Raw genomic sequence first — 13,533 nt, forward strand, 5'->3', positions numbered from 1 at the left:
ATATATTCTTGTTTGACTTATGAGGTGGCAGGTTAAAGCACTTTGTGCATCCTTCCCTTGTGGCCTAAATCTTACTCCAGCTCAAGAATGCCTATACCATTATGAGAGAACCTGTAGCATCTGCTCTTCCAAGCCCTTTGAGGCTCTTCAGAGTAGAGGAGCCTCTTTTGAAGCTACGGAGCTTTGAAAGAAGTTAGGGAACCTCCAGCACTGGAGCTCATAGCTCCTGTACCGTGGGAATCCTGGCTACTGCTTCCCATGAATGGGCCTGGGTTCACAGCATACAGGAGATATGGACCTCAGTGCTGGGGGCTCTCTTGCTCTTGTGGAAGGTCTGTGGCTTTGACAGAGACTCCCATGGTTTGAGGTGCTGTGTATGTTGCATATGACAGGCTGTTTCTGCCAAGGAGTGGAGGCTGTTCTTTACTTCATGTCCCCACTACATCGGATGGAAGGGAAGATTTGCTGTGGGGAGCAAATCTTCCCACCTGACCATGTGCACCATTGGAGTCCTCCTTGAGCTCTCACTGCTATGCCCTTTGCATGAGGACTCACCGCTTCATTAGACTGAGTGTCATGTAGTGAACTTCTGATGAGGATCCCTGCAAACCAGACGTATCTTGCCATCAAGAAAGGTGATTGAGGAGTGGGTCTATCAGAAAGATTGAGAGTGCTTTGCTTCCTATAAAGAGTAGAGGGGGGGGAGAATTATAAATTATTCAGTTGTTCCTTCCACACCCACCATACTAGTGTGATGGTCTCTATCTTGTCTGACACATAAGGGATTGAACTGAGACTCTCCAGATCTTCAGCAAAGAGCCAAGCACTTGCTTTAGGACTGTAGCAGATTTACACCTTCTATTGATTCAAAGGAGACATGTAGCACTTATTGACTTTGTGGAGTTATGCTTATGCTTTATTTGTCAAAGAACGTGACCATGTGCCCTAGAGCTAGGAGTACTGTAGGATTTGTTGAGGCTAGGGGAAATCTTTGGAAATTAGGAGTTCTGGAGGCATGCTGTGGCAAAGGTAAGGGGAACCCACTGGGGACCTTCCTTCCTTCCCGCCACAGTCTCCTGGACCCCATCTCCTAATAGTTTTCTGTCCAGTTTTTCTGGGTTGGTCATCTTCTCTGAGGCCACCCTGGCTTTAGTCCTATGGAAACAATATGAGATGGTAGGCATCTTTACAAAGGGCAGCCTCTCTTCCACATGCAAATAGTGGTCCCCTAAGGCAGTCTGTCTTCAGTCACATTTATAAGTTACAACAAATGGTGGCTGCTTTAAATAAGTCAGTTAGCTACATCATAACCATTGCCAGTATTATAGGCATAATCATCAGCATTGTCACTTTTGCTGTACTGCTGCAAACTGGTTTGACACCACTCAATTAAGTAAAGTAGTTAATTGTCCACTTTTTCTTTGCATTGTTTTTCTTTTTCTGAGAATAAAGAATTATCTTTCTGCATATATTTTCATGACAACAAGTGTTCCAAAAAAAGTGACACCCTTTCTAAAAATCTGAAAGAAGTGATTTTCTAATAATCTTATATTTGACAACAACAAAATCTTGTAACTCAAATACACTTTAGGAAATTCAGACATATTCAGATTTATATATCCATTACTTCTCTCAAAAAATATTTAGGTGAGAACAGAATTACAAAAGTCTCAAGGGAGATTCTAGCACAACCTTAACTATGATGTTCATATAGTTGGATATAGTTAAATGAAGAAGGATGGTGCCAGATCCACAGAATGAATCCACACTTGTTTGCGTTTAAGGCCGTATAATCTTATCAAAATTGGCCTGATTTTCCCTTCACACCCAATTTATACCCGTGTAACTCCCTTTACTTCAGAGGAGTTACCTATGATTTTCGTTAATATGAAATAAAAATGAGACCCTGATAATTCTGAAAGATGGATCAGGTGTTCTGCCACAAGTAGTCTTTGACCCATAGGGATCTTTTTGAATTAGTTTATTGGTAATACAAGTGAAAGTTAAAATAAATTCATTCATGTCAGCTTGAGAAATAATCTCATTTATGAGCTCTTCAGGGGCAGAACCCAGTACTCCAGAGGAGGAGTGACTGGTCAGGTTTCTTCAAGTAGTAATCCTCTGGTTGAAGAGCCTTTGTAGGACCAGTGGACCTGACTTCCAGAAGAACAGAAATTTTCGGGTAACAATTTTTACTATTGAAAGTGTGGTTCTGCTCTGAAAAGTGACTGAAAAGGTGGCACTGTGGGCTTCCACACTTAGGGCTGGTCTACATTACGTAGCTAGGTTGACATAAGGCAGTTGATGTCGACCTAATTATGTCAGTGTCTACACTACAGCCTTCTTCTTGCTGATGTAAGTGCCCAATATGGCAAGGCACTTCCTCCATTCCTCCGGACTTAGCACTTCCTGCTCTGGTAATGATGGGCCTGGGGTAATCAGCCCCACTTAGGGCAGAGTTTGCCTTCCTCCTTTCTGCTCCTTTGGTCATATTCTCAGGGTTGGCCTATGGGCGATCCTCCACCAAACAGAAAGGAAACCGCCTCATAAACACACAAACCCCAGGGGTATACCTTTTGCTGCCTCCTTGCTGGTGCAGGGTGTCATCCTGTTGGTTGCCCTGGATTATCAGTCCTTCCCCTAGCAGGCACTCAGGTGTGGCTGTTTCCCCTATAGGAAGGATCACAGCCTCTCACCCTGGAGCAGGTTATTTCCCTGCTGTCACTAGCCTGGCAGGAGCTTCTTTCTCTCTTCCCCCTTTCTCTCGCCAGAGGAGGGGTTTTGAAAGATCTTAGGCAACCCCTAATTGGATTCAGGTGTCCCGAATTGACCTAAGGTAGCCCCTTCTCAGGTAGTACGGAAGAGGGCCTTTAACATTCTAGGGCTAACATCTGCTTTCCAGCACCCAGCTGCCCCCGGCTTTCCAGGAGAGCTGGGGTGAGAGCTTCGGACCCCTCTGGGAGCTGGGAAGTCTTGTCAATTTCATGGCTGGATGAGAGAGTTCTGGGTGGCTTCCCCCGTGGTGGAGATCAGGGAGTGGAGGCAGGGGGGGCAGCCCACTGAGAGCCTGTGGGGCAGCTCCAAGCAGGGAGCTGCCAGCAGAGCTGAGAGCCTAGTCTCTCAGCTCCCCACACTATCCTTCGTAGGGTCAGTGGAAGCACTCCTGATGAGGACGTGCATCACCGACCTAAAGAGAGGATAATGTGGACATGCAGTGATTACTGTGGTTGCTGTTTGTTGACCGAATATATAGGTTGACTTCCACTTCTAGTGTAGACATACCTTAGTCTCTCAATGACTTGCAGATCAGATTTGCTCATTGTACAAGTGAAAATGTTTTCCTAAGTCCCAGAGCCACAAACTCAACCCTGGATGAGAAAATCAAGCTGACCGTCTCTCTGATTTGTGCATCATCACCAGCAATAAAGATTATTCAGGATAAATCCTGTCCTTATTTGCAGTGTGCAATCCCATTGTCTTTGAGTGCAGCTGAGGTTAGAATTTGGTCTATAGTTGGAGTTTACATAACCACTTTAATGAAGTGAGAGCTAGAATAGAATCCAGCTTGCTTTCCTGATAGCTGTATTGGCTCTCCACGCTAATGAGTAAATAGTAGTAAAATCTTGTTTTGGTCATGAGAACAAGCCACTACGACTGAGTACACACAAAAATGGATCTGTTAAGAAGGTTAAGAAGGTTCTGTTTAACATAGTCAATTTTCAAAGTAGAATTTCACTTTAAAAGAGCCAATTATTTAAATGAGTCTTCAGGTCTGAGAGCATACACTGTCATTTCTATCTTCATAAAACTTACATAGTTTAGCATTCCTCCATACGTAGCAATCTTTGAATTTGCAGAGTGAATGCTGCACAAGGCTTTTAAAGGATAATTTGTTTTGTTCTATACTACACCTAAATATTTAATCAGTGTTAATTAATAATTTGTTTAAAATAATTGTAATTTGACTAGTATTTTTTCCCCTAGGGATTCAACAAATGAAACTACTGCACATTCAGATGCTGGCAGTGAGCTTGAAGAAACAGAAGTCAAAGGAAAGAGAAAAAGGGGCCGTCCTGGCAGGCCTCCAGTATGTGGTGTTCAGTTTTGTTTTGTTGTGAATCAATTTAAACTTGACTGCAGATTGTTCTCCCATCCTGTCCTCTTAGTGTTCACAGCAATAGGTTTGCAATGAACCATTTGTCAAACTATATGAAGATTTATAGTGCATAATACATGTCAGACTGATACGAAAAAAATTGCTGAAATAGAAGTATAGGATCTAATTAAAGGATAAGCGGGTAATAGCCATTAATACATTTTCCTTTACATACATACACATTAACATTTTATATTTCATTATTTGTCATATTACAATATTCTTCCCAGGCATGAGGGTAGTTTTATTAAACATAACTCTTTTCTACTATTAAAATTTTTAATGGATACTTCACTTAAGTACTGTGAAACGATGCTTGAGCCATTTTTTTAAGTGTCTTTTAATTTCTTCATGTGAACTGGAGAGTATGCTCACACTTTTAATATAATGTTTAGATGTCCTCTAGGGAGATCTAGTAATGTAGGTTAAAAGATTAAGATAAATGAACATATTTTGTGTCCTGAATCTGGGTAAGGAACTTTGTTCTTTAGTATAATATAGTTATCGCTAGATTTGGTATCTGCTGTGTAGGTATTTACTTACAGAAGATTCTTCTTCAAGGTCCTTTGTACATTACCACACCATGAATTGAAATGTACCTAGGCAATTAAAAAACTCACAGTAACTAACAAGTAGCCCTTTCTTTATTTATAAAATATTTATTCATAAGAGAAGTAACTTCCTCAGCAGGCCTATATAATTGTGGAGGCTGTGTTTCATCAAGCTGTTCTTTGTAGGTAGATTGCCAGAGTCATCACAAGTATTAATATTAATGTTTGATTATTTAATCAGAATTACACAGTGTGTAATAAGATTTTTTGTAAGAATTTTGCATAATTTTTTGTGAGCTTCTAATAATTTTGTCTATTTGCCAGTTTGTTACTTCCTCTTGAATGTTCCAGTTTTAGCTCAGCTAGAGTACGTTAATGGAATATGTTATAAAAGATCATATAAGTATATAGAACATATCTGCTGTTTTAGAATATCTGGTTCTAAAAGATTATTATAAAGATTTGAAAATCCACCCAAGTACATGTATAGTAGGAAAATGACGTTTTCCTGTAAAATTTTAATCCTTAATTGTCCATCGCTATGTTAGCTTTGTAGTTAACAGCTCTATCCACTGAAGGATTTCCAGCTTGCCAGATTCACTTTGCAAATTTTTCAGAATCTGTTGGAAGCATAGGATTGGAATGGACCTCCTGGGTCATAGAGTTCAGTCCCTCGCTATCGCCGGCAACCTTGTCACAAACTCCTGTTCATACATTTATCAAGATCCTTCATAAAACCACTTAGGTTATATGCTACCACTACGCCTACTGAAGGGTGTTCCAGAACCTCACTTTTCTTATGGTTACAGGGAACTTCTCATACTGGTCTGGTCATGAATGCTGAGTACCTGTCTTGCATCCAGAAACCACTTCATGCAGACCTTTTCAATTATTTTTTGTCTTAAGCTTTTCAGCTGATCTTGCTGTCACATTTGTATTGTTTCCGTGTGAGTCTTCAGCTGAATGTCCCTGTGCTAGAAAACAGATGTTTCCTCTCAGTGCTGTTTCTGAGAGCCTCTTTTTTAGGTTTTTTATTTCTTCTCTCCTTTCCATCATTCCTAAAAAAAAAAAATAAAAAAAAAAATGGAACTCTTCAGAAGGGATTCTAAGAGCAGCCTGGGGGAAAATCATTGATCCAGTGGGATTTTCTTCTTGTGCTTCAGCACAGCAGAGGCTCAGCTGCAATTCAAAAGACTGCTCTCTATAGCAGCTTTCCTACTCACTAAAGTCTGGAAGTATGGCCTCTTCGTCGAGGCCCAGGAGAGCTTTTTTTTAAACACACACAGGCCGCCTCCTACCCCAGTAGGATGTGGAAAATTTCTCAGATGGCTAATGATGGAAGGAGAAAATGCTTTAAATGTACTGGTGAGACAACACCCCGTTTTCAGTGGTGATCCTTCGGATCAGCACCTGCAATCCAAGAGAGTTCCTACTCTTTATCTCTCCAAAACTGTGTTTTTCCCCTGATGGCCACCTAAAAGCAAGTTCATTGATCCTCCATGGCCTGTCTCTTAAATTTGAGATGGAAATACTTGAATGGCTTGTTCTTTTCAGAGGTTGATCAAGAAATCTCCTGTCCAAGGGCACCATCTGAATCAGACAGGGAAGGTTCCCTTCCTTGTCCCTTCCCAAAACCACTGCCTGCAGATCTTCCTTGTATTTGTGAGAGCTCATCCTCTTCAGTGGCCTCTTCCTACCCAAACAAAAAGACCCAAGCTGCCGCTGCCTCTCCTCCTTCTCATTTGAGGAGTATACCACAGAGAAGGTCAACATCAAAAAGCAATAAGCCTGATTAATTTTTCCTCTCTGTTTATCACAATAACAAAGTCAGTTGTTATATAAATCGATGGTCCAGCCTACTGTAATACTGTCTGCTCTACTGATCGCCTCTCAAGAAGGATATTTAAGTATTAGAGAAGGTTCAGGGAAAAAAAAGATGTTATTTATTAGGGGCATGGAAAAACTTTTACACAAAGAGAGAGAGGGATCCTTTACCTTAGAAAAAGGCAAGTAAAAGGGTACATGAAAAAAGAATGAGGGTAGATTGGGAGTATCTCTTTTTTTCCTGTCTTGTGACAGAAGAACAAGGGAACAGTCAATGAAATTGAAAGGAGGAAAATTCAGAACTAAGAAAAGGAAATACTTTTTCACACAGCACCTAATTAGACTGTGGAACTCCTTGCTACATGATTCCATTCCATTAAGGCAAAGTATCTTGCAAGGTTCAAAGAAGGATTGATCATTTACATAAATAACAAAAATATCCAGTCTTGTTATGGTTAATGCTTAAAGTTTTGCAAGGGATATGAAACTATATACTTTGGGGTTAAACCACTCTCATTTTGGGGTTAAGGTGAGGCCTTCATGGGTGACAGATTATCGCACTTCTGCCTAATGCAAGGTTTCATAGATTCCAAGACCAGAAGGGACCATTATGATGATCTAGTCTGATCTCTTGTGTAAAACAGGCCATAGAACTTGCCCAATATAATTCATAGCTTATCTTTTAGAAAAACATCCAGTCTTGATTTAAAAATTGTCACTGATGGAGAAACGACCACACCCGTGGGAGTGTTGTTCCAATGGTTAATTATTCTCATTGTTAAAGCTTTATGCCTTATTTTCAGTTTGAATGTCCAGCAGTTGCATTGTTAAACCTTTCTCTGCTAGAATGAAGAGCTCATTATTAAATATTTGTTCCCCATGTAGATACTTGTAATCAAGTCACCCTTTAATCTTCTCTTTGTTAAGCTAAATAGCTTGAGCTCCTTAAATCTGTCTCTAGAAGGCATTATTTTGTAATCCTTTAATCATTCTTGTGGCTCTTCTCTGAACCTTCTTCAGGTTATCAACATCTTTCCAGCTCTGGTGCCCACAGTTCAGGAAATGGTATTCCAGCGGTGGTTACACCAATGCCAAATAGAGAGGTAAAATAACCTTCCTACGTGAGATTCATCTGTTTAAACACCTTCCTCTGAAAAATCTGGTGCTGGCCACTGACCAAGATAGGATACTCTGCTAGATGGACTACAGACTTGATCTAGTATAGCAATTTCTGTGTTCCTGAATTTTGGCTGAAGGGAGATATTTTTTTTTTCTTTTCCAAATGATCTAATCAGATATAGTAATCTCCTTTGGAGAGAGATGACCTAGATGGCTGAGCTGTTGCATACCAATCTGGAGATGAAATAATAATCTTTTATTCATTCAGTCCAAGAAAGACCTCCCTCAAAATACAGTTGAAAGAAATGAAAAAGTAGTTTTTCTGACCCTTAAAAGAGTTGGGAGGGTACGGGGGAAGGACCCTGTATGGTTTTATCCAGTTAAGAGGCCCTCAACATAGCCTTTTTAAAAACGCATCAGTTACAACAGGATCTGTGAGCTCCCCATATAGGGCCTGGCTACACTTGCAGTTGTAGAGTGCTGGGAGTTAAACCAGCCTTCGGAGACTGCAGCAGCGAAAACACTGCCGAGTGCTTACACACTCAGCTGGAAGCACACTGGTGTGGCCACATTAGCAGGTCTTGCAATGCCAGGAAGAGCAGTGCATTGTGATAGGTATCCCAGCATGCAACTGGCTGCAATGCGCTTTTTAAATGCGGGGAGTAGGGTAGAGTGTGACAGGGAGTGTGTTGTATGTATGTGGAGGAAGAGAGTGGATTTTTGGGGGGCTGAGAGCATGTCAGTAAGTTCAGACTGCAGCAGACCTCCCCCACCCCCACCCTGCCTCTCTCTCTCTCTCACTCAAAGCAAGCAGCATTCCTCAGTAATGGTTCCTTTGTCCTGGAGGAAATAAGCAGCCAGCTGTCAGAAAGGGAGCTTTGAAAGGGCATATCCGCATTCCTACAGCATTCCTACAGCGAGTTAAAAAAAAAATGACAAGAATGGCCACTTGACTTAAGGGGATTATGGGACGTTTCTGGAGATCAGTCAGAGTGCAGTAATGCAACACCTTGTTCACACTGGCGTCGCAGCGCTCCAGTGGGGGTGCAGCAAACATTATTCCACTTGCTGAGATGGAGTACCAGCAGCACTGTAGCCATGGAGTCAGAGCGCTCTACGTGTCTTGCCAGTGTGGACAGGTAGTGAGCTAGTGCGCCCCGGACTCCTTTATTGCACTATAACTCACAAGTGTAGCAAAGCCCTAATTCTCACACTGTTCTCTTCTTGATTCAAATACAGAAGGGAATAAGTAGTTGAGGACTAAAGGCAAAATCAAAGAAAAAACTAAAATCTAGTAAAATATCTTTTCATAAATTAAGGGATTTTAAGGCCCGAATGAACCATGACCAGGAAAGCTTCACTCGGTGTTTACTGCATCAGACCCAATAACCTGTGACTGAGCTAGTGTGTATTTCTTAGAAAAACTTCAGATCTTCATTTAAATACTCCAAGTGATGGAGAATCTACCCTATTCCGTGATAATCTATTCCTATGGGTAAATACTGTCACTGTTAAAAATTTGCACCTTATTTTCAGTTTGAATTTTTTAACCTCTGTTTCTAGCCATTGGATCATCTTTGCTTTTGTCTGCTAGATTAGAATCCTCTAATAATAATAATAAAAAATAACTTCTCTTCATATAAATATTTGTATATCATGATCAAATTGCCTCTTAATGTTTTCTCTGATAAACTAAATATATTGTACTCCTCAAGTCTCTCATTGTAAGGCATGTTTTCCAGACCTCATGTCGTTAGCTATCGTGTACATTAAAGCCTGCGGCATTATTGTATTTTTGGACAGAGTCATCCTCACTCTAGATCACAGAAATATATAGTTGATAATTGGGGATACAGATATCTCCCCTAGAGAAAACTTCATCCCAGCAACACTGATGGCACAAAACTACTCAGCTAGTCCCTCATTAAAACCTTGAAGGATTCTTCAATGAAATAAGTCCGGAAAACTCAGCCAGAGAACCTAGGAGTAGTTACAGAACTACCTGCCTTAATTCCATGTGCTTCTAATGCAGACAGAGCTGCATGTTCTTTAATCCCTCTGTTCCTGTGGCACCTGAAAATGTTTCTCTGGCAGTAGTGAAAAGAGCTCCTCTTGTGGGAGGGTGGTGGTGAGGATGCTGAGCCAGCTTGCTCAAGATTTAGGGGTCAAGCTGAAAAAAAGAATTTCATGCCTGTGACCAGGACAGCCACAGCCACATAGGCTTTAGAAATGATCAAAAAGAGGTATTAAAAAGATTTTCAGTGTTCTCCTATTTCATTCTATTCCCCACCCAGAGAAGTAGTAAGTCATACTGGACTCAATTCAGAACTTACTATATCCATCAGCAGGAGAGAGAGGAGCACTGAAAACAAACAAACAAAACTGGAAGCTTCCACCCATTACTTGCTTTCTTGTCTTTGGATCTGCAGATATGTTAAGCTCTCCATATTTTGGAAATTGCCCCCTCGTGATATCCTTTGTTCAGCTGATCTAAGGGAAGTCTTCCTCTGTGTGCCCATTAACTCCTGCCAATCAATATTTTCTCCAGTTTGGTATCCAGAAGCAATGTTTGCAAATCAAGACTATGCCACTGAGCCTCTCACCTGCCCCTTGGATGTATCTGAAACTGATGAAGATCCTAGTACCAAGTCTCATGTAGGAGGGAATCATATCTTCATTACCTATTTAACCTCTTGGTAAAAGCTTGTCCACAGAATCAGCAATCCAGCACAAATTCAGGACAACTCAGGTTCATAGCTAACTTTCAGTGTAACTCCTTAATGCCACTTAAAAACACCAGCCACCTGGCTACCAAATAAAGTCCATCTTGGGCCTGGTGGTCTTATTTTGTGAAAAAAGCCTCAGGCTATATAGTACACAATAGATCATTTTCTCAATACTCCACAGTCTTGACATGGAGCTGCTTTTGGTTAACTAGATGGGTAGTATAATATGTAAACATAGTCCCATAGGCAATGCTTCCTCTGTATATACTTGCATAATGTTCCCACAAGAAATGGGAACTTCCTGTCTCTCACAGGGCCAGGGCTGGAATCTCCAGTCCACATGCTCACAACTTCTTGATCCTGTGCCATCTAGCCTCAACTTAAGTTAGAGTTCTGAGGAACAAACAGCCCTAATGTATGCCACTCGTGTAAGGTCCCTCAGTGACCTTAAACCATGGGATATGAGGCACAGCTGTGCTCCACTCTGCCTTGCTTCTCCTCCTTTCTCCTAGCCCACCCTATGGCATGCATCTGACTCACCCTTTCTTCCTCTTGTGGAGAAGGTTGACACAGAAGTCAGTTCTTCTGCCTACCCAAGCTTTTTTCCAGATGAGTTTCCCTGTGCAGAGAGAATTCTCTGCTGGGTATATCTGGTCATTTGAAGTCCACATGTTGCTGCTATGTTCAACCATGCAAAATAGATTGAACAAGCCAGAGACTATGACCCTTAATGCTTCATTCTTTGCTTTGTGAAAGTCTAGGCACAACCTGCTCAGAGACAGTAAGCCCCTGGAGGAGCCTCTCTCAAGGCCTGGATGAACAGAATATTTTTCTGTGTTTCAAGGCAATTAGTCGCACCAGACGACTTTCTGCGGAATAAACCTTCTGGAGCTGTGAGCAGCAGTAAGCGCAGTAGAGAACTTCCTTCACACAATTCCCCTAAAACAGTTTCACCATTCACATGGCAAGTGATAACAGAACGACGGTGGCCTGTGTACAGTCATGCCATCAGAAGATTAACTTTTTGTAAGGAACTAACTATCTTGAGCAAAATGGTTTACATACATGGAAGACTGATCTCCAAGCTGTTTGGCTCATGTAGAACACACAAAGGGGAGCTATAGGTATGAAAGAACTAAGGAAATCTTATATTAAATAACATAGATTCATAGGTAGAACTTGTGTTGATATCAGGAGGCCCTGGATTTCCACCACAGATTTAGTGGCAAGAAGGGACCATGTCATCAGTTGTATCTATCAGTCCCATATAAATCCTATTATTGATTAATTTAATTTTAGTGGTATGGAGGGAGAACAGCTAAGCCTTTCTCATGGGCAAATAATGAACTATAAACAAATTGTAGTTGGATGGTGATGAAAGGGGAGAACACAGTTTCAGTATAACAACATGCAGTTGGTCCCTAGGAACTTGGTGGTAATTGTCCTGAAGTAAATAGGATGCGGTATTTCTGTAAATAAAATGCACTAGTTATTGTGTAAGTAAGTATATAGCAGAGATGTTTTTGTCACATTGACCATCATTTTTAATTTTCTTGACTTTTGCACATAATTGCACGCATGAATTGCATTATTTTGTGTATTTATTGTATTGGTTAAGACTAGTAGTATGGAAATTTGTCCTGTTAGCTCTTTGGTGCTAGGAAGTCATACTTCTTAACTTGACATTACACGTAAAATGCCTACCAAGTACTTATCACAACAGTTGATGATTGATGTGTATAAATGGTTTACAAGCATTTTGAATTCATTCATTCAAATTTTATAAATACTTCCAATTTTCATTATGCTGTTCCCTTTATCTAGTCTGCCAATAAGAAACCTCGAAAGTCTCCAGGAGATAAGAGTCGTTCTGAACCTGGAACTAGAGGAATAGGTCGTGGAAGAGCTAATGGTCATCCTCAACAGAATGGAGAAGGCGGGGACCCTGTCACTTTGTTTGAGGTGGTGAAACTGGGGAAAAGTGCGATGCAGGTAAAATAACTAATGTGCTGTTTGTTCATCTTTGTTACAGCTTGATCACTTAATATTTTCAGACTTAAACAGTTTTTGTAAGCTATTGTATTGTGGTTGTATTTTTGATAATCTGTATGAGACTGATGGAATCTCTGGGTATTATGCTAAGATTTTCCCCTTATCTTGTATGTTGAAGTAAAGAAAGAAATAAGGAATGTGATAAAGCTGAAGATTATATGTGGAATATTATATGTGGAATAACCATAGTCCTAGAAGAAGTCTTCTTCACTATTTTGTTATTTTAAAATGGAAAAACAAGTGAGTACTAAAATTAGGGAATATTTAAAGCAGCTTTCATGAAAGTTATCATGTATTAAATATAGCAAGCCAGAAAAGATGTGAGATGTTTAATCACAGCAGGTAAACTTTTCAAAAGTACTGAAGTGACTTAGAGCCCAAGTCCCATTTGCAATTAGTTCTAGGGAAAAGAATTCACAGCCTTCACCTCCAGGATTACAGGCTTATGGCTAGTGGAATCATTCCACAATAATGGGCTAGTCAATTATTTTTTATCAAGATCCAGACTCCAGAGAAAATAAATAATAATATAAAAGTAAATAAAAAGATTTCAGGGTCCATTCAAAAGCATCTGGATTTAGCCTGCGATCCATCTATTGACTACATCTGCAGTAGATCATTAATTTTCACTATGGACCCCTAGGACTGCAGAGACCTTCCTGGTGCAGTGTAGGCATTAAGTATTTTGACAACTGAGTAATAGAAGGTATTGGGAAGGAAGGTAAGGTTATGAGAGAAACACTATGCTTGGTCTGATGCTTATATATGTACACCTCTACCCCGTTATAAAGCCACCCGATATAACACGAATTCGGATATAACGCAGTAAAGCAGCTCTCCGGGGGGGTGGGGCTGTGCGCTCCGGTGAATCAAATCAAGTTCGCTATAACGCGATTTCACCTATAACGCGGAAAGACTTTTTGGCTCCTGAGGACAGCGTTTTATCGAGGTAGAGGTGTATAAGCATCTCTTAGGGAGATTTAGGCAAAGCCACTTAAGTGCTTTTGAAAATTTTATTCTAAATGACTTCGGCTAAGTCCCAGTTTCAAAAGTCACTTACTGAACTTAGGAGCCTAAGTCTCATTGACTTTTATTAGCACTTAGA

General features: G+C 40.6%; 1 protein-coding gene across 4 annotated transcripts in view; it reads left to right on the plus strand.

The window, feature by feature from the left end:
• Positions 1–13,533, plus strand: part of STAG1 (stromal antigen 1) — a 348,090-nt gene that overhangs the window by 82,713 nt on the left and 251,844 nt on the right. For all 4 annotated transcript variants that reach the window (XM_030574674.1, XM_030574672.1, XM_030574676.1 and 1 more), the window contains 2 exons: positions 3,985–4,087; positions 12,201–12,368. In XM_030574674.1, the coding sequence (XP_030430534.1) occupies positions 3,985–4,087; positions 12,201–12,368 (271 nt within the window). The remainder of the gene's footprint in view (positions 1–3,984; positions 4,088–12,200; positions 12,369–13,533) is intronic.

The sequence above is a fragment of the Gopherus evgoodei genome, chromosome 9, assembly GCF_007399415.2.
Source record: "Gopherus evgoodei ecotype Sinaloan lineage chromosome 9, rGopEvg1_v1.p, whole genome shotgun sequence".
Lineage (NCBI taxonomy): Eukaryota > Metazoa > Chordata > Testudines > Testudinidae > Gopherus > Gopherus evgoodei.